We start from the raw sequence: 22,201 nt of genomic DNA on the forward strand, positions 1-22,201 counted from the left end.
GATATATGGGTGGGGGCAAGTAGGGTCCAGTCATTGCATAAAAATACCACTTGCCCTGGTCCATGCCGTCTAGCTGCCATTTTATGCAATTTTAAAACGTTACTACAATTTTACGTTTTTGTAAAAAATGCAATATAACCACATGATTTATAAGGCTATAATTATGTTATAAACGGCATGGACCGGGGTGACGATACATTGGTTGGGGCAAGTAGTAGTAGTCAATGCATAAAAATACCACTTTCCCCGGTCCATGCCGTCTAGCTGCCATTTTAAAATGTTACTACAATTTAACTTTTTTTAAATAAAAAATGCAATATAAATGCATGATAATATATAGGGCTATAATTACATTATAAACAGCATGGACCGGGGTGATGATACATGGGTTAGGGCAAGTAGGGTCCACTCATTTCAGAAAAATACCACTTGCCCCGGTCCATGCCGTCTAGCTGCCATTATATGCAATTTTAAAACGTTCTACAATTTTACGTTTAAAAAAAAAATGCAATATAACCTCATAATTTATAAGTCTATAATTATGTTATAAACGGCATGGACCGGGCTGACGATAATTTGGTTGGGGCAAGTAGTAGTAGTCATTGCATAAAAATACCACTTGCCCGGCTCCATGCCGCCTAGCTGCCATTTTATGCAATTTTAAAACGTTACTACAATTTTACATAATTATAGCCCTATAAATCATGCGGTTATATTGAGTTAAATAGACACGTTTCTCGCTCGCGACCAATCAGAAATAGTGGGTATAGATTTGTAAACAAACCGAACACCTCTCGCCTAGTGCGTGTTGAAGCATAGCGAAATGGCGACTGCCAAGTGCTTTTGTTGCAAGGTGCATCATAAATGTTGTATAGGTTGGATACATCGTGAATTTAACTACACAAAATCACTGAATAATATTCCGGTTTTTAATTTTCAAACACTTGCTGAGTGGTTTGCGTCGGCTCCGAAGGATAGTGGCGCAAAATCTTGGAAATTTTTCAAGGAAAGGTACGTCCACGATGTGCACGTGCTCGTGGCTCTCCGCCCGCCCGGTGGCGTTGCCTGATGCGGTACTTCGTCTACTATGCCTAGGAGGCTTGGGTGTCTGTTTAAGCGCCGAAGAACATCACATAATACATGGAAGATGCAATAGGAGCATGAAGAAGAATGAAAGATAATAATTAATATATTTACGCAACATTTGTAAATAAAATCAACAGTTAACATGTATTAAATGCACCGTATATGTGTCAAACCAAAAATGACAATACATAAATAAAGTCGATGATTCCGAACCAAATGCCCAAATAATTCTGCAGTGAATATAAAACATAAGTTTAGAAAATAAATAACATCCTTACCATGCCATTCCATCAAAAGGCTAGTTTTGACGATTGCTTTTTAAGATGATCATCTCTCAGTTCTCCCATGCTTTAACATACCTCTCGCTGTGTTTGTTTACCATTGTATACCCACTAAAAGGTCAAACTGACGGTGACCTAGCGAGCGCGAAACGTGTCTATTGTTTTGTATGGAGCATGAAAATATAATTAAAGCATTGTTATAGTCTTAAATAATCTGACAGTGACACCCATAGTATTAAGAGGTAAATTTGGTAGTGATATAATGTCGACAATACATCTACACTGTATAGAAATACCAGAATTGTTGAAGTAAGCCAACTTTGAAATGAGCTAGAAAGCAAACAAAAAATAATATATCTCCAATTTTTTTATATTATGTAAATATCATGTATGAGATAATTTTCACAAAATTTCATCTAAAATAAATTTGTCCCACAAGGTCAAATCCCAGGTCAAATGGAATAGAATAAGTTATACATCTTTTAAATAGTTCTATCTCAAAAGTAAATAGAAGGTTTGGATAGCTTTAACAATTAGCTTTCCAAAGATACCTGTCAAAACAAAATCGGTCCACACGTTACGGAGATACGGTCATTTAAGTATAGCCCGCCGCGTCGATTTTCAGGTTTTTTAGCTAAAAATAACCCAAAAACCAAATTTGAGCAAATTTGAAGAAAGTAGGGTTTAACCCATTGGGTGATTTGACATGGAATGACCCAAAAACTAAAATAGCTATAGCCACTAACGGCCAACTTAGTTGAAACCAGGTAGTTGCAAGGTGAACTCGTGAACTCATCGTACCCGGAAATTACTTTGACCGCGTACAATTGAAATTATGTTGAAAATCTACCAATGAAATCAGAAATGTTGTTTGTTGTTGAATTCATTGGACAAAGGTCACAATATTGACTGTGTGTATATTGACTACTGTAAAGCATTGGACAGTGTGCCCCCCCATCAACGATTACTTGAGGAGCTGAAAGCCTATGAAATTCAAGTAATCTCTAGAAGTTAATAAAACATTTTTAATTGGACGTTTGCAGAGAGTAAAGATAAATAGAAATTATTCAACACCTAAACCAGTTACCAGTAGTATACCTCAAGGTAGCTTTTTAGGCCCGATATTATTTGTTATTTGTATCAACGATTTGCCTAAATCCTTAAACTGCGATACAAAGCTCTTTGCAGACAACAAAAAAATGTATATGGTTGTAAATGATCTCAGTGAATCAAATACTCTACAGGATGACTTAAATAGTACTTGGAGAGGGCCAGAGAAATGGCAGCTTACCTTCAATAAAAATTAATGTAAAATTATTATTAATTATGGTCGAAGAAACCAAAAGTACAACTAACAAAACAAATATCACAGTTGTTCATGAGTAAAAGGATCTGGGAGTGCTTTTTGATACCTCATTGTTATTTACCAAATTCATTGACCAATGAACAAGTTTTGACGCAAAGGTGACTGCCCAAATTGTGTTTGCAAATTGTGATCTTTAATTATATCACAAGGGTTAGGAGGTTTACGAAATGCAATAAATACATATAAAAATATTGTATTAATCCGAATGAAATTTTGAATAAATGCCTGCCACAAATAAACAGTATAGGATAGGTATGTATCACAAATAAAAATAAATTTGGTTACTTTATGGTACTTATTATTGACTACAAATTTGTTTCGTATGCTAGCAAAGCTAACACACTCGTCAGGTAAAATGTACAACCATAACTGCAACAGCTCTACAGGGTTACATAAGCAGCAAGTCGGATTGTTTATTCAAGATTCAAGAAATTTTATTTGTCCATAAAAATGGAAATTCACTTTGCTTGGTAGATTAAAACAACAATAAAAAACAAACATAAAAAATGTTGCAACAATATTAAAACGTGCAGTATTATAACAGATAAAATACAAGATAAAAAGTTAAAAATAAAGAAACTGTTAAAGATGTAAAACTATTTAAAAATTGCATTATCGTCTTACATTAGAATTAAAAATATGAATGCTATTTACAACGAAGGATTTTCTAGTTCTACAAAGATTTGCTCTTGGAGGTCGTAGCCTAATACCTGATCTATAAGTTATAACAGATGTAACGGATGAGTGGGGTCTTTCATAATATTGTTTACTTTTTTCGCGCCGCGGCTCTAGCCAGCTATGTCCCAGGAGGACACATTCATTAATAAGCTGTTTCATAGCGGTAGCTTTAGTATCTAAGACTGACAGTTTTGTGAATTTGGAAACTCGACTATTTTATATACCCAAAAAACGTCTGGGAGAAGAGAGTCTATATGAAAGCCTTTGCTGATAATACAGTATTATTGAGATGTAGACGGAAATCTGTAAAATCTTGATCAATAAATAATAACTTCGTTTTTGCTGTCAACCAGGCCGGTATTATAATAAGTCACTGTCAAATAAATCATTCGATAATGGTCAAAACTTTATTTTGGCTCTGTCAACATAAAGGGAGGTATACAGTATTTACAATGACTTTCTTTGACTGTCAATCTAGGCCAATGTTATAATAATACGCCGTCAGATATTAAATCATTGAAACAGTCCTCGTAAATTTTTTGTTGGTTATCAGATGCCGTGGGGGGTCCAATCAATTATCGTCAGAAGGTGAACAATCAGTCTAGGTAGCAGCAGCAGATTATTAGGAACGCCTGCTCCATTAATTAATCCAGAAAAAGGTTTGTACATTATCTATTTATTTATTAGCCTTCTCCTAACACAATTATATTTTCTTTAAAAAAAAGGTTTTATAAGTGGTTTCAACATTTATGATAGTAATGTCACAGTTCTGTGTCTGGACGCAAGTTCATAGACCTACTAGTTATATTATTCATATTAACTGATACTTACTCTTCATTTACCGTAAAGTTCAGTTTTAATGAAATATATAATATAAATTGGCTTCGTAACAATTAATTAGTTTTGAAAAGGTTAGTTTTTTGGTGATAGGTGAAAATGACATGTAACTTCGTAATCAATTTATTTTTTTTTGTATAAAGGCCCAATTACACTATGACGATAACGACGGACGATAAATATATAGCATGCATTTTTTTTACATAAACCAAAAGAAATTAGAAAGGTTTTCGTTCTAGACCTATAGGATAATCATTTATGCTGTCTTTGATAAAAATAATGTTTTTCAAATTCCAATCAAATGACGTCATGATAAATAAAAACAATAAAATCGGTGTATTGTCACGATATTATTGGTCTTACTAATCATGACGTCATTTGATTGGACGTGTGAAAATATAATTTTCATCAAAGGAATTGTTCATATTTCTTTTGGTTTATGTATTAAAAATGCACATTTGTCTATTTATCGTCGATCGTTATCGTCCTAGTGTATGGGCCTTATTTCATTTCATTTATTCCACATTTATTTAGTCATCAATTACAGTACATCATAATTACAGTACAACTGAGAACAGGGATCCTGCATAAAAAAGCTATAGCTTCGTTTTTTTGTAGGACCCTTTTACATAGGAACTTTACGGTAAATGTTCAATTAATTGATCATTCCGATTTTATTAGTTGGACTCTTGCGCAGTTGCTGTTTAATCGTTGTTGTGTAATATCATTTCGAACCATTATACAATTGAAAGCAAAACCCGTTGAATCTCAAATCATTAGGACTAGAAATTTGGCTTATCAATCAAATAAATACTTTCGTTCAAAATGAAACTCCAACCTCTCTAATCAAAAGATTGAACTCGAAAACGGACCGTTTTTTTTAATTGGGTATGTTGAAACATTTCAATATTCATTTAAAAAAGTACATTAATTATGGTATTGATCAGTGGCTATAGAGGCGTAAAAACCCTCGGTCAATATCATGTAAAATGCACTGTGGAAGGGTCATTATTAAGACTGCAAAATTGGGCTTATCAACAAATAAATACTTTCGTTCAAAATGTAAAATCAAGGCTGAAAAATTGGGCTTATCAACAACAAAATATTTTATTATTAGACGCGATAACATCAAGGATAATCAGTATAATTATTAATATAGCCACTGTTACTTATAGTTTTATTCTACATGCTAAAGTAAATAAAAATCCACTAGAAAACAAACAAGTCTGAATGTTATGCTTATTAGCCATGTTATGTTTGTTACTGAGGCCTATGATTGTTTGTAATGTCCACATATTATTTCCGTGGGCATATCCATAGTGTATCACTCACAAAAAAGACGTGTGAGGTTCTTTCTTTAGATTTTGAAGAATGATTTGTGTTACAGATTGACACAAGAGTCAAATGCTCAAGATATCGGCTAACGCCATGGGACCCTTGGCTTATCAATGAATAATAAATACAGTACTACTTTCGTTCAATTGAAATCGGAATCTGACCGTTTCATTAAATTGGGTGTGATTAGGCCTAAACATAATAATTTATTAAAAAGGTACAATAAAAACAAATGCATCAGAGGCGTAAAGAACCCACGGTCAATATCATATAAAATGTATATGGTATAAGCACTGTGGTGGAAGGGTCATTATTATTAAACTGGAAAATTCGGCTTATCAACAAATAAATACTTTCGTTTAAAATGTAAAATAAGACTGTAAAATTGGGCTTATCAACAAATAAATACTTTCGTTCAAAATGTAAAATAAGACTGCACAATTGGGCTTACCAACAAATAAAATACTTTTTAAAAAAAATGTAAAATTAAGACTGGAAAATTGGGCTTATAAACAAATAAATACTTCCGTTCAAAATGTAAGAAAACATTTTTTAAATATAATCCTTAAGCTCTGTCTATACTATCAAACTAAATATGATGTGCCCATATTATATAGACATGACGATGTCATATCACTACGATAATCGGGCATATCACTACCATATTTGGGCACATCACACTTTTTTGGTTAAACTAGTTGGGACAGTGTAGACACAGAACTATGTGATCGAAACATAAGTCGGAATTGGACTGACGCGATTGATTTAATTGGGTATTTTTATTAATGTAATGATTCATTAAAAACTATAATACCGATACGCGTTTGGTATTGATCAATGGTGCAAAAAACCCTGAGAAATAATGTTATAACGCGATTTGGTGATAGCTTAGCAATAATACAACCCATACTATTATTATAAATAACTATTACAAATCCATTCATATAACTTTTCATCGCGAACCGAAAATGTATAAATGTTATTCTACAGACAGTAATTATATATTCAAAAGCCATATTATTATTATTATCAATACCTAAATGCGATAGTAATAACCACATACATTATTCCCAATACAAGTTTGTGCGTTTAATTCTAGAAAGAAACGACTGTGCTGACAGGCCAATGACATAAATCACAAGTAAAGTCCCAATTGTTCACTTGCGTTTTGATTGGCCGACCTATTATATTAGATTAATGAAGACTGTTCTTACAACTGTCCAGTCAAAAAGTTACGCGGCGTTTTTTGTAAGAAATATTTCTTGTTTAAATACTCTTTTCATAGATAAATGAACAAGGCGTTTAGATCAGCTTTAATAATGCGTTGTGCAATTTTACGTGGTCTCTCAATATTTTTCTTATCATTATCAGTATAGTTACCATAAAGACATCCAATGTTAAAAGATAAAATACTTTGAATAATACTTTGATAAAATAGAATTAAAATAGTGTTATCAACTCTAATTTGCTTGAGTTTTCTGAGAAAGTAAAGCCTTTGAGATGCCTTCTTGGAAATCATGAGAGCGTTTGACTCCCAATTTAATTTGTTGTCAATTATAGTACCTAAGTATTTGTATTGGGTTACTCTTTCAACCTCGGTTTCTTTAATAGTTATTACATTATGTTCAACTGCGGTTTTACGAAAATCTATTATCATCTCTTTGGTTTTAGTAATATTAAGTATTAAGTTCATATCCTCACACCAATTAACAAATCTTCCAACTTCATTAACAAATTCATTTACATTATGCTTACTGTCGCAAAGAAAACCACTAATTACAGTATCGTCAGCGTATTTTACAATATTGCAATCTTTACTTAAAATATTAAAACTGCTTGAATAAAGAGAAAACAAAATTGGGGAAATAACACATCCTTGAGGAGCTCCAACACTGATAGATTCTTTGTTGGATAGGATACCATTGCACTTAACCATCTGCGGTCTATTAATCAAAAAACTATATATAACTTTGGCGAGCTGAGGTGAGACATTAAAACTTAATAATCTATCAATTAAAACATGTGGTAAAATAGTATTAAAAGCACTGGAGAAATCGAAAAAAATAGACCGTACATAATTTCTTTTTGAATCAAGGTGATGATATGCATCATGGAGATAAGAATTTACAGCATCGTCAACCCCTCTATTTTTCTTATATGCAAATTGATTCTTATCTGCATTACCAATATTTTCCTTAAGTCTAGATACAATCAACCTTTCTATTAGCATTTCATTATATTTGAAGTAATTGCAATTGGTCTAAAATCTTTTGGTACACTAGGTTTATTAACTTTAGGCAATGGATTTATAATAGAAGTTTTCCATATGCGTGGAACAGTACCATTTCTAAAAATAATATTAAAAATATAAGTAAAAATTGGACATAGTTGGATATTGCACACTTTTAAAATTCTGTTTCAAATCCCATCTGGTCCAGTTGCCTTATTGACTTTTACACGTGCAAATTCTCTTAAAACCTCGTCTTCATTAACAACAACATTATTATTATCATCATTACCAATATTGTTATTATTATTGTTATTATTATTATTATAATCATTATCTTTAAGATTGTTAAGTTTCTCACTGGTAGCCAACATGTCTGTTTCATATTGACCATCATCAAATCTGCAGAAAAATTTGTTTAAGGAGTCCACAAAATTCTTGTCACATGTCACCTACGTATTTTTTCGGATTTTCTTTGTAGTCAGTGAGCATATGTATTGCCTTCCAGGCTGAACGCATGTCTTTATCCTTGAAATGTTTTTCCATTTTAGCTTTATATTTTTGTTTTGCTTTTAAGATACTAGCATCAATCTCCTTCTGAATTCGCTTCGCTTCATCTTTCTTACCGGCTGCATATTCTTTTGTCTTTTTGACTACGAGACATTTCGTTTCATGTAAGAACCATGGCTTGCAATTAGGGTAAATTTTTGTCTTCCTTAATGGTATCAGCACAATAGTTTATGTATGAACAAACAGCATTTACTTCAACATCGATAGAATTTTCGGATTCTGAGAAAACACCCCAGTCCGTAGATTCAAAACCACCCTTTAGCATATCAATTGTCTCTGTGCTCCAGATCTGCCTTTCTTTGACTACAGGCTTCTGTCTTTTTAAGATTGGCTTGTAGAGTGGTCTTAGAATCACGTTGTCATGGTCAGAGTTTCCCAATGGGGCACATGTTTTAGCATCATAAGCCTTGGGGATGTTTGAATAACACAGATCCAGAATTTCATTTCCTCGTGTTGGTTGCTGAACGAATTGTTTAAACGTAGGAAGAACAGTGTTTAGGTTACATTGGTTAAAATCTCCCAGAATGATTTTTACAGCATCTGGGGAATGCGATTCAATATTATTAACCTGCTCAGCAATATGTTCACACGCGATAGTATAATTTGCACCTGGATAAAAATAAAAATTTGCGGAAATTCGCGCGGTAAGTAGAAAGGTCTGATTCCAACAGTAAGTACTTCATAGTTGGGTGTACAGGCTTTCGACCAAACCTTCCAGTTGTTACAAACTTGTTGGTTAATATAAAGACAGACTCCACCACCTGTAGTTTTACCTGAATTTATGGTTCTATCACTTCTCAGTGGTGTGAAATTTTCAAGCTCAATGGCTGAGTCAGCGATTTCATCTTTGAGCCATGTCTCCGTAAAACATTATAGTAATGAAGCTTCTCTATATTCATGGATAAATCGTATATTAGCTCGCAGTTTTGTTCAGCAGTGATCTAACGTTACCAAAAGTAATGACTGGTAGAGGGTGTTTAGTTCCTCTTCTCCTTAAACGTTGACGGATACCACCTTTTTTCCCCCGTTTACGTTTACGTTTTGTTAGGCAAGTATTTAGATCCAAGCCCACAAGGTCAAGTGGCTTAGAGTAGTCAGGTTTACGGTACCGTTTACAGTGGCGTATTTAGGATTTTGAAGTTGGGGGGGCTGGGATTGCCAATTTACCGACAAAGTTGGTGTCATTATCTGTACATATACCTGATCAATATATGTTCTAGGATTACATAGTCATATTGTCTTATATGGGATAACGATGCAAAATTAAAACCAAACCAACATTATCTGTTAGTATGTTGTATTCATATTACAATAAAGAAAGAATTAGGAAAATCTGACTTGTAGTTTTCGAAATATAGGGTCTTTTTAGCCACGAAAGAAGTAAAACAATTTGAGACCTCAGTCGATAATTCTATTAACTACGCCATTTTTGGTTAAAATAATTACATATAATTACATTTTTTAGTAATTTATTTTATATATCACCATTGGAAATATCAATAAAACATGTTATTAAATGCTTATAAAATATATAAAGTTGTTTACTTAACGGAATTCGGGCAAATTCATTGCTCTAACTTTGTGTAGTAATGATCAGAGAGATTCATGGTACACGCGCGAGAGAAAACATTCCGCTGCGGGTGATTCAAACAAAAAAGCACATGGCATGTGGAACTATATAATCTTAACGTAGGAAGACATACAAATCCCAGGTCATGAGAGGCTCAACTGCAAAAACAAGGTTGAATAGGGTAAGGTCAAAGACTTTTGAGTACGTGCTACACATTTTTTACGTGTTTCGTTAGATGTAATGAAAATAAAAAATAGTTGATCTGAAGGAATCAATGATATGATATGTAAATAAACAAACACTCAAAAGAATTATGTTTACAGTTCAATTATTGTCAGAATAATAGTTTTTTTTTTCCCGGCACCTTTGTTTGCCGACGGACGCAATGATGTGCCGACGGACACGAAATCAGGGGGGCCCGGGCCCCCCGCCCCCCACTGGATACGCCACTGACCGTTTAAGTTCGTCTGCCGTGTAGGTGATTCGCATTGAGCGCACCATCATAGACACGTACGTAGGCCTAGCAGGAAAATGTTTGATAACAGTGACAAATAAAACTATAAACGTCCACAAGTACAAAATTTCATGTAACAACTATACATAGAATGTAAAAGAACAGCACATATAAATTCAGAATTTAACAACACGAATTTTACCAAGCGGGTCGCCACAGTGCAGCGCCACCAATCCTATATCTATATAAGTGAGAGAGTTTGTCTGTCTGTTTGTCCATTATACAAATTTTTGTTACTGCACGTAACCTTACATATGGGGTATCAAAATGACTGCAATTGTACCGGGAATGTTCTACGGTAAACTATATTTGAACATCATCCGCCATCTAGGATCCAAGTTAGGGGCCAAAATGTGGTAAAAATGGCCCACTTTTCGATGTTTGTTCGTTATAAAAATGTATGTTTCGGCATGTAACCATACATATGGGGTATCAAAATGATGGCAATTGTACCGGGAAGGTTTTAAACTACATTTCAAAACGGGGGAGGGGTAATTGTTGGAAGAGGGGGGGGGGAGAGATAGGGTGTGAAAGTTGGGGTTCAGGGGATAGTGGGGATTTTGCTTAGGCTAGGTGTAGTAGGTTATCAAAATTGGTAGGAAATTGTTTAAGTATTTTAATTATCCCTGGGAAGGGGATGAGAGTGTGGGGTGGGGATGTAGGCCTATCACCATGATTGAAACTGTACTGGGAATGTACTACATTTGAAAACTGCCACTGAGGAATTATGGGTTGGGAGTGATGGCTAACATAATTTTTCTGGAATCGTCCAGTATCTGGGGTGTGTTAGGAGGCAGAAGGGGGAGCGGAAATACTGGCATAATGAAGTGTATGATTGGAATTGTACTAGGAAAAGTTACTAAATTTTAACTGTCAAGGGGTAGAGTTGTTAAGGTTAATTGTGGCTGGGATGGTGAGAGGAGAAAGAAGGCTGGGGGCCCGCAGATCAAAATTAAATATTTTAATTATCAGCCAATATGACACCTATTCATTTACAAAGTTTACAACGTATTTAAACCATAGGCCTATCGTAGCTATGTATACCCCTCTCATTAGGTTATATGCATTATCATGCATATAACCTCTTGATTCTGTCAAAATCTTTATTTATTTATTTATTTATTTATTTATTTATTTATTTATTCTTTCCTTAGCACTATTTGTCCGTGAATTATCTTGGCATCAGTTTCATCTAACTAAGTCAATTTTTCAGAGTATATTCCTTATGGCCAGGAATCGATGTGGTTATGTTTTCACGTTGCGTAATCAAAAATTTAACGAAATCACGTTTGTAATCATATCTTCACAAGTATGAATCACAATTAAACAAAATTTGGTACTCATAAATTTCAGGTCATATTTCATCATATGGCAATACAATTACGTGCGTAGCGCATATAACGCTTGCGTACGCGCGCTTAAAATGTTCAAAATTGTCAAAATTTATTTTCGATGAAATTAGAGTACGTTTCAGGCAATTTTAAGCGTTTAAAAAATTGCCATGAGTGCGCAGATTTTTGCACGCGCACTGCGCGTTAAACGTTATTGCGCACTCTTTTTGCCCGATTTCTGTTTTACAATCTTTCTTTAATAATATCATCTTATTTGATTCACGTTTCAACTCGAAATTGCGTTATACGAGCACGTCAAAAGTGACTTGCTACGCACGTATAAATTAACAAAATGGTGAAAATATGCTAAATTTTAAAATTAATATATATCGTTACAATGCAGGGGAACACCTATTTTTTATTTCATTTTCTTGAAGTGTATGTATCATATGTATGATTTATTATCAAATTAAGAGAACAAAAGTTGATTAAGTCATCATTAATTGCATATTAAATTTAAAAAAAATAATTTTGACAATCAAACAAATTATGACATTTTCTTAGGCCAAAATAACAAACTTAACATTAACTTTCTTCCTTCAAAAGTTCATATATTAAAGTTAAAAGTATATAGTTTGACAGTGCATCATTTGTTTAAATATTAAAGATGTCATCATAGTAAAAAATTATAATTCATTGCGGTATGTAATACTCTATTTGCACCAAAGTGGTTACTGCATAGTAAATACACGGAGGAATTTTTCTGCAACTTTTAGTCAGTTGTGTATGGCTCGATGGTCTGTGCTCGTGTCTATGGCATTCAAGGTACCGAGATCGAGTCTCACCTTGGGAAACGAAATAAGATTTTTTTATTTATTATCCGTATTGTTTGTTCAAATTTATTTCTTAGTGTATAGATTATACACATGATTTATAATGAAATCTAGATAAAAACTAGACATGTAACTCGTCACTTTGACGAGTTAGTTATCCGCACGACAAAGGCCACGTTGATGTCATACGTTAGAATATTGCACACAGAAAAAGATTATGGCAATATGACCTGAACTGAAGAATATGATATGTTGTTATTGCTGAATTCTGTTATTTTGTGTCATATTATATATACAATATAATCTGTATACATATTACATACAGTGTAGAATAGGTGAAATGACTGGACCCGCCATTTATTCCAATTTTTAACATAGCGACGGTATCAAAATGAAACACTAAGATAGCAATTTCGGAAGGAAATTATCTTGGCAACAACATATTAATGTGTAGAAGAAATTTAAATACGTAAAATATTGATGCGCGCTCTTTTAAATGTGATGAATTATGACGCAAAAGATGAAAATACGACTTTTTTTATTTAACTGGTCATATGATGACGTCACAACATCCGATTGGCAAAATGTTTACATAAATTCGTATCTACAATCCAATAGCTTCCAGAAAACGTTTTAATCATAATTATCACGTTTTATTCTGACGAGCTATAACAGATTGAAATTTACTGTAAAGACGAAAATAAGTGACCCACGTTATTTACATTTTTAGACATGATGACGTCATAAAAATTAAAATATTTTTAACTCATACGAAAGATAGTTGATTGACCTAGATAATATAAAAATCGGGGTAAAAATGGAAAACAGATAATTGGAGATGCGCTCTATTAGATGTCATGCGCTATGATGAAAGATACAAAAATCCTATATTTTATATTCGCATGGCCATACGGTGACGTCACAATGTTCGGTTAGCCATATTAATGCATGATCCAAAATCTACAACTCATCAACTTTCAGAATATGCAAAAAAAATTACTTTCACCGTTTAGTTTAGGAACTACGACTGTTTAAAAAAGGGCATAATTTTGACAAATTTTGACGATTTTTTTAACTTTTTCATCAAAAATCCACGTAAATTATCCAATTCAACGTGCCCGTATGACGTAATTTTAAGTCGAAATTGTTCAAAAGTTGGTAAAATTACTAGAAAAGGCTGGAAAAACATAAATCACGCGAAAAAAAATTGTTTTCAACGCTACGTGCGTACCGCGCGCGTAAAAATTTGAGCGCACGTGGTAATTTTTTACATGCTCTAAATGACATGAAACGCGTAGAAAGTTGATTAGATATTGATTTTTCGCATTTTGAAATTTTAAACGCGCGTGCACGCGTAACTTCGTGTGAAACATGCCAATTTTTTTTCACATTCAGTTAGCGCAAGATATCAATTAAACTTTGGTTAAGTTTCAATTTAAATTGCTATATGGTTTTCAATCTATGTTAAATAGGCGAAATTCATAAAAATGCGCGTAAGTCATGTTGCGCAACTCTGACGTCATTCAAAAATAGGAGGTGCACAACTTCACCTGAATGATCTCATGCTGACAAAGTTATAACATGTTATGTTTACACGTTTTTGAGATACGCGAGACACAAAAATAGAGGAGAAAGAAAGAAAAAAAAAAAAAACTAGACATGTAACTCGTCACTTTGACGAGTTTGGTTATCCGCCGCGCAAGTGGTGAAACATTAACATTAAGGGGATAGGTTGACGACAAAAGGAAGTGTTCACGTTGGTATTATGACCTGAACTGAAGAATATGATATGTTGTTATTGCTGAATTTTATTATTTAAATTAATATATAGTATACACAGTATAATCTGTACCCATATCACATACAGTGTAGAATAGGTGAAATTACGGGACCCGCTATTTATTGCAATTTTTAACATGTTGACGGTTTTAAAATGAAACGCGAAGGTAGCAATTCCGAAAGGAAATTATCCCAGCAACAACGTATTAGCGTGTAGAAGAAATTTGAATACGTGAAATATTGATGCGCGCTCTTTTAAATGTAATGAATTATGACGCAAAAGATGAAAATACGACCTTTTTTATTTAACTGGCCATATGATGACGTCACAACATCCGATTGGCAACATTTTTACATAATTTCGTATCTACAATCCAATAGCTTCCAGAAAAAGTTTTAATCGTGATTATCACATTTTATTCTTACGAGCTATAACAGATTAAATTGCAGATTTTGCAAAGTTTCAAGTTGAAATGTTATTTGGTTGTCGAGCTATGTTAAATACGACAAAATCGTTAAATCGCGCGTAAGTCACGTTGCGCAATTGTAAACGTCATGAAAAGCTTCGCTTGACGACGTTACGTAAATGTCAATATGTTAAGATAGTTACCGAAATGTTATGTTTGCGAGTTTTAGAGAAAAGCGTTACACAAAAATCATACAGAAAGAAAGAAGAAGAATAAAAAGTTGATGATGATGATGATGATGATGATTTCGTACAATCACAAGAGGTTATCCTGCAACTTCGTTGCGGATAACCAATTAACTTTGTCTTTATTATTATGTAACAACAAATGTGGTTCATGACATTATACGCATATGGATCTTTGATCGGATTGTGATACCGGCTATGGTGTTCGCGTTCAAGGTCCTATCATATATTATAAATAATTAAAGATTCTGAGAAAATCAATCAATCAATATATCTTTTAAAAATCAATTATCTTTATTTAAATCAATGCATATAACCTATAATTCGTCATAGTGACGAATTAAATCTAGTTTGAAGTTGGATTTGTCCTGGGAAGAGTTTGTTTTAAAAAAAGAGTGTGGGGTGTGGTAAGTATAGGGACATACTGGCGTCGGGTGTTATATACTTAGAAACCTTTAAACTAATTTTGAAACCTGCCCTGGGGCGGGTATAATTGCTAGTTTGGTTATAATTGCCTATTGTTTGTGGTTCTTCAAGTAGATGCCAACTCAATTTTATCCAAAATAATGGATTTAAAATACAAATTATTTCTTCCAATGGTATAAAAATACAGTATATTCTTACTTGTAAAAGGTCTATCATTCTAGTCATTTGTGAGTAGATCAAAACACGATGTCCTTGCTGTTTCAGCTTTGTTAACAACTTGTCCAAAACATGCAGTTTTCCAGAATCACATACCATTGACTCTTTATCTGAAATATAACAAGGTTTATTTTAGACAACTTAGAAGTAGAAGCAAAACAAGTTTCAAATGTATTTATTCTAAAAGATGCGCCTTTAATGTTTGGGCTGCATGTTGAAATGAACTTAAGAATATACTGTACACCCAATAGCTTACTAAATTAACTGTCCATCCTTCTTAACAGCTTTAAACACTGGATCACATTCACACAAATGCAATAAAAACAAATCCATTATCCATAGTCAGCAATATCTTGGCTTTCCCAAAATATCATATTTGGAGAGAATATTTAGTGCTGGACCCAACATGGATCCTTGTGTTCTTGCACTCAAGAAAGAATCAATCCATGAAAGGGTGAGGCCACTGATGCCATAGTAGCTTAGCGGATAAACATAGATGAGGAACAAGCAGGATGACATGACCATGATGATGTAAAGTAGAAGCCCAGTCGTGTATAGATGTTATCAGTTGGGTTATAGTAGAGAGACGCTCACGAAATCCATGGTGTTAGTCTAAACTGATTTTATTTGGACTAAATAGTATGCTCGCTTAGTGTGTGCAGGGAAGAGTTAATTAATTGTAATTTAACTCTACCCTGGTCCGTGTAACATCTCTATGTCGTGCCCATAGATGGTTCTCAAATACACATAGTAATTTTTTTTTAAACTGCCAATTTCAGATTTACATACCGCAGGACTATAAACTACATGTCGTTTACAGGAACAAATAAATAAATAGACATGGTGATTCATTTTGTCTTTAACATTTGACATTAGACAGTGTATACAACGATCGGAAAACAACCCTCTATTATTATCTAACTCAACCTACTTGGTAACCAGGGTTACATCAGGTGGTTAAAATCAGTACTAAAAGTATGTAAATTTATATATAGATGTAGATGCTTGGTGGCTATGTGACTTTATAGCACAAGATGTTCCATGACTTGCAACAAAGGCAGGTAAACGGAAATTGGATGGTAATTTAATGGATCTGATTTAGCAACTTTTTATATATGGCTGTAACTAGGGCTATGTGGGTAAAATACCAATATCGTAAGATTGTTGAAACAAAAGGGCGAGTGTAGGTGAAAGTTCATGAGCCACAATTTTCATATAGCCCTTTTTTCAAAAGTCCTGTAACTTTAGTTCAGTTTAGTAAATTTCAGTTAAAAGCATAACTTAGTGTAGTCGCACAAACAGAGTTATATGACATGTAGGTCAAATGTCTAATATGCCAAAAATCACAGTTCCGGTTATTTTTGGACAAATATTTCCCATTAGCACGATTATGAATATGAAAATAATTTGACACTAAAATGATTTCATTAATTTAAGCATTGCAGAGATAGGTCAAACGTCAAATAACAATTTAGACACTTGACAACATGGGTTTATTATACCATTTTTATTTTTGGCATCTTAGAACTCACATTAGATAATATGTCCAGACCTCAGAAATTCTTGATTCATTATTTGTCTATTGTAACTTTTACAGCCAAATATATATGATAATCCAATTTATTATTGATTTTGGCCGCCATCTTGGAAAATTGGAAGCTGATTGGGTTGCTCCCAACTGTGTTGCAGAAGTTAGTTTCAAAAGATCTTTAAACTAAATAATGTAATAATTATTAATTAGGATGGTATTTATTTGAATAAACACCCATCTCCTCCCCAATAATATATTACTTAGAAAATATTTTTTATAAAACCCTAACCATCTCCCATCCACATTTATACAGACAATATTGTATTATACTTATAACACAATTAAAATAATAATAAATATAAATCGTTAAATCTGAATCATGCAAGAATTTATTTAGACTAGAAGGTATGCTTGCTTGTCTTCAAAATCAGCCTGTCTTTTTATATTCTAATTATGATGCTGTACTCGAGCTGTTCAACCGGGTTCAGCTATTAAAAACAAGTATCGTAGAAGGATGCGAGGGATGGGGAAGAGGATGGATACAAAGAGGAACAATTTTTAAATAAATTCTTTATCCACAGCTCAGTAACAAAATATTTTGTCATGTTTTATAGGCCTAAAAATAACATTTGCGATTTAATACTTTGTTAAAACTGTCACTGTCATAGTCGGTTGAAGTAGTAAAGTAGTGTAACGATACACCACTACAACGTTTATATTTTTTGTAATTATTAATTAATACAAACGTTGAGAAGCAACTGTCAGTAATAAAGTTTATTTGTATATTGTGCATTTATATCTAACAGTGGGGCCTACCCACACTCACAGTAATAAGTTTATTTGTACATGTGTTTATATAGCTAACAATACCCATACTCACAGTAAGAAATTTGCGATTTAAATGGCGACTAAAAATGGTTAATACGTATTTACTGCAATACTATATCTAAAGGTATTAGATATATTCACCAAGGGCCCATAAATGTTCCTACAGAGGGACTTTTGGTAAACTAAATAATTATATTGGAATGTTCCATTTCATCGCAAATCAAATGTATATATTAAATCTATCAAAGCAGTATTTAAAAAGTTGTATTCAAGCTGTTTAACCGGTTTTCAGCTATTAAAAACAATTATTGTAGAAAGAAATAGGTAAATGCGAAGCATCCTCATATTATTGTGTGCTGGTATTTTTCGGCATAGACATCCATTAGACAATGTATACCGCGATCGGAAAACACCCCCTATTTGGGGCAAATCATTGAATAATATATAATTATCGCTTTAATTGTCAATAACTAATTATCTAACTCAATTTCATTAGTTCATCAGGTGGTTAAAATCAGTACCGAAAGTATGAACCAACTTTATATACCATCGAGTAAACATTCTAGAAGTAACGCGAGATTTACCAAATTTTGCCCTTACATAAATTTATATATAGATGTTATATAAAACAAATAATGAATGTTTTTATATTTTATATTCGTGGAATGGTACAAATAATTTCATTCGGTGAAATATGAAATTACATTTTCACTCAGTTGTCGTCTCATAAAAATAGAATTTCATCTTTAATCTCATGAAATTATTTGTACCATTCCATTCATAAACATTAATTATTTGTACATTATAGTGACATAATTTTCTGAAAAAAACCTAAAATATGCACACTATACTATTTTTAAACATTAAATATACCTGGAATTTGAATGTGAGACCAACCCAGTTTAGGGTATAGTTCTTGAATGCAATTTAACAAAGGTGTACACTTGTTTGCTTCACCTGATCCATACTGTGCACAAGTTAGCACCATAGAATTTGCTCTATTACTATCGTAGGCGGCACTGCGGTCACTACAAAACCAATCTTTCACAGGTGCCATTACCTGAAATGTAAAAAACTCAAGAAATGAACTGAAAACAATTTTACAATCCTATAAAGGAATTATGTTTTCCTTCAAATGCATCAGCCGAGCTGAAATTTTGTTTAAAGTAAAAATTAGCAAATGTTTACTGTAAATATTTAGTTTAATCTAAAGATACATATTTATATAATAATATATTTTTTTTTTTCAAATTATTTTTTAATATGTCTTGTTTTCTAACCCATGAGGTGATGGAAAATTCAATTGTTAGAATATCTGCTACGTCAATATTGTAACAACTCAGTGAAAATAATTTGATATAAATTTAATTATAAGATGGTTTGGAAGAGCTGCTGGTTGTGATTTTTTAAATTTCTATGTTGCACACATATTGTTGATTTTCTTCCAAGATCAAACTTTTAAATTAAATCGTAAATTTAAAAACAAATATATAACTAAATTAACTAAATTAGATTAACTAAAGAATATAGTTGCTTCATTTAAAAAGAAACAGAGACAGGTTTTTTGTTTTGCTAGCTAACTATTAATTTTGGTTTTAATTGTTTGTGCTTGTGTTATTTTGATACAATCAAATGTGTAATGTTTTAAAATTATAAAATCAATTAAATATATCATTACGATAAAAAATGTCAAATTAAATATTCATTTCTTAAATTATATACAGTACCTTATGGAAAACACACTGAAGAAAACAAGCTGGTGCAAATGTAGGTTCGCAGCAATAGATAATTGAAATTCGTTTGTTGGAACCAGGACTGGCAAAGTTGGAAAAGGATGTGATAGTAGGATAAGTGCATTCTCCAATTGTTTGCTATATTTAATAAAAAATACAGAAATGGAAAATTAGAAGGATTAAAGGGAGGTTAACAAGAATTAAAAATCCAGTCACAAATACTACTGGTGATATTATAAAACACACCATATTTGCTATCAATTTAACTCAATTAATCCTCTTATTTGAAACATTGTAATTGAAAGTTTCTTTCTGCATATCATCTTTAAAATTTTATATAAAGAAATGGCGTAATTGCTTTAATTACCTTTTTCCAGAAAAGCTAATAACACCCCTCCCATTTGAAATTTTAAAAATGTGGAACTATCCCATGTCTATTTTCACATCACATGCGATTCTTTTGGTTTAAAAAAAATAATAAATGAATCAAACAAAATTATGAACCAATAAACATAGAGTTTGAAGGTTTTACAACATCATGTGATGGGGAATTTTAATACAATTCACTCATGTAGACCTGTGGCTAGTGTGGGACACATCATTTTATCTCCATCAGTACAATCCTTTGATGTCATCCTTCCAATTTCTAGAAATGTTTTGCAGGTGCCCGGTTCACAAGAGAAAAATGAATGAATGAAAAGGAGAGCATCAAGAATTGGTCAAACATTAATTTTGCAGATTTCGCGATCATTTTTTAAAGACATCGTTTCATACTTTTTTAAAACAATTCTTTTCAATATAAGTTTTAGGACAATCCTGTCATAAAGGAAGGCCCTGCTGAATTCAAAGTTTTTTTCCTCAGTATAAAACCACTCATTATATGAAAAAATATAATGCTAATGTGCACCCTAATTTTATTTACTTCTTTTTTTTATTTTTTATTCTGAGGTTTTACAATATGGCACTGATAAAGTACCTTTCTTGGACAACCTGGTGATGACCTTTTTGCTTGATGGGTGATTCTTGTTGGTGATCTGTGTGCCTTGCCAAGTCTTAACTTCAGGTGCCATGCACTTTCTGGCATATAGTGATATACATGATTTGTGTGAACATATATAGTTGAAACATTACTGGTAAAAATCAGATCTTGAAAAACAATGCTAAAAGCTCGATTTGGAGAACTAGTTGTCCATGAGGGCCACAATAGTAAACTGTTGATTGGAATGGTTTTTGTGCTACATACAGAGAAATAAAAGAAAAGAAATGATAAAGAAACCTTCACTTTTAAGTTTTAAAATTACATATAAGCAATCTCTGATCCAGGCATGTGATGAATAAGGTGTTATGATTATTTTTAATAATGTTAATTTATTGTTATTTTATGTTTTATATATTATATTTTAATCACAATTATTACTGATATTTGTTATTCTCTAATTATTACTAGGCATTTTGTATAACAAATACCAATATTTCATGTGCTGTTTTTTGTCATGTACCGTAACCTGCAGTCTTGTTAGGGGGTTAAGCTTAAAGTATCATACTTATTTGACCTCCTTTCACACTTCTTTGTTTTGTTTTTTTAAAGTACAAGTATCTCTATATATTTTGTTTAAATTAGTTTGATTACCTTAATGTTTATTACTATGATACCTGTTATCATTGTTTCACATAACTTGTATTATTTTTGAAGTGTGAAAAATTGAATAAAAGAAAGAAGAAGAAGAAGAAACATGAATAAATGGGTCAAGGTTTGAATTTCATAATTCTAGTAATTTTTTCAATATCTGACTATGTGAATGTGTAAGGGTTTACCAGAAGTCAAAGAAAATGCGAGTCTGCCGGGTACCCCCTGCTGCGTATATAGACCCAGGGGACCTTTAAAAATGGTACCAGATATAGAGGAATATGTGCTGCATAGGCAGGATCATGAATAAAAATAAAACCGACAAAGTTCTTGTTTCTGCCTCAAAATAAAATATTTATTGTAACAAGTACTTTCGACCATAGGTCATTATCAGGTACTGAGATACCACCTAATTTCACCACCATGAGATTCCCATTGACATCCTCATACCAAATTCACAAACGACAGACATTTTATCCACTGCCCGCCAGACCCCCTTAGGTTATAGGTTATTAATAGATACAGTATTGCATATACCACTAACTACCAATGATCTAGCGTATAGGAATACATAATGTATATACACTACATTTACTATAATGCAGTACGGTGTGTTTCTACTATATCTAATTGTTTTTTACTTGTATATAGTTTGCTATTTAAAAATAAAAAAGTAATATAAAAATAAAGTTTTTCCGATACTGCAAAATGCAGCTTTCTAATTCGCTGATAGTTTGTTTGTCATGTGAGCATCACTTGGGTTAATGCAGACACCATGCAA

The 22,201-nt window shown here is 32.7% G+C and overlaps 1 protein-coding gene across 1 annotated transcript in view; it reads right to left on the reverse strand.

Annotated features, from left to right (window-relative positions):
- Positions 1-22,201, reverse strand: part of LOC140060354 (chromatin-remodeling ATPase INO80-like) — a 128,439-nt gene that overhangs the window by 51,429 nt on the left and 54,809 nt on the right. Inside the window, exons 20-23 of the mRNA XM_072106525.1 lie at positions 20,770-21,028; positions 19,788-19,931; positions 18,934-19,120; positions 15,684-15,811 (exon numbers count right to left, since the gene is read on the reverse strand). Of these exons, the coding sequence (XP_071962626.1) occupies positions 15,684-15,811; positions 18,934-19,120; positions 19,788-19,931; positions 20,770-21,028 (718 nt within the window). The remainder of the gene's footprint in view (positions 1-15,683; positions 15,812-18,933; positions 19,121-19,787; positions 19,932-20,769; positions 21,029-22,201) is intronic.

Source organism: Antedon mediterranea, chromosome 10 (assembly GCF_964355755.1).
Source record: "Antedon mediterranea chromosome 10, ecAntMedi1.1, whole genome shotgun sequence".
In the NCBI taxonomy this organism is placed as follows: domain Eukaryota; kingdom Metazoa; phylum Echinodermata; class Crinoidea; order Comatulida; family Antedonidae; genus Antedon; species Antedon mediterranea.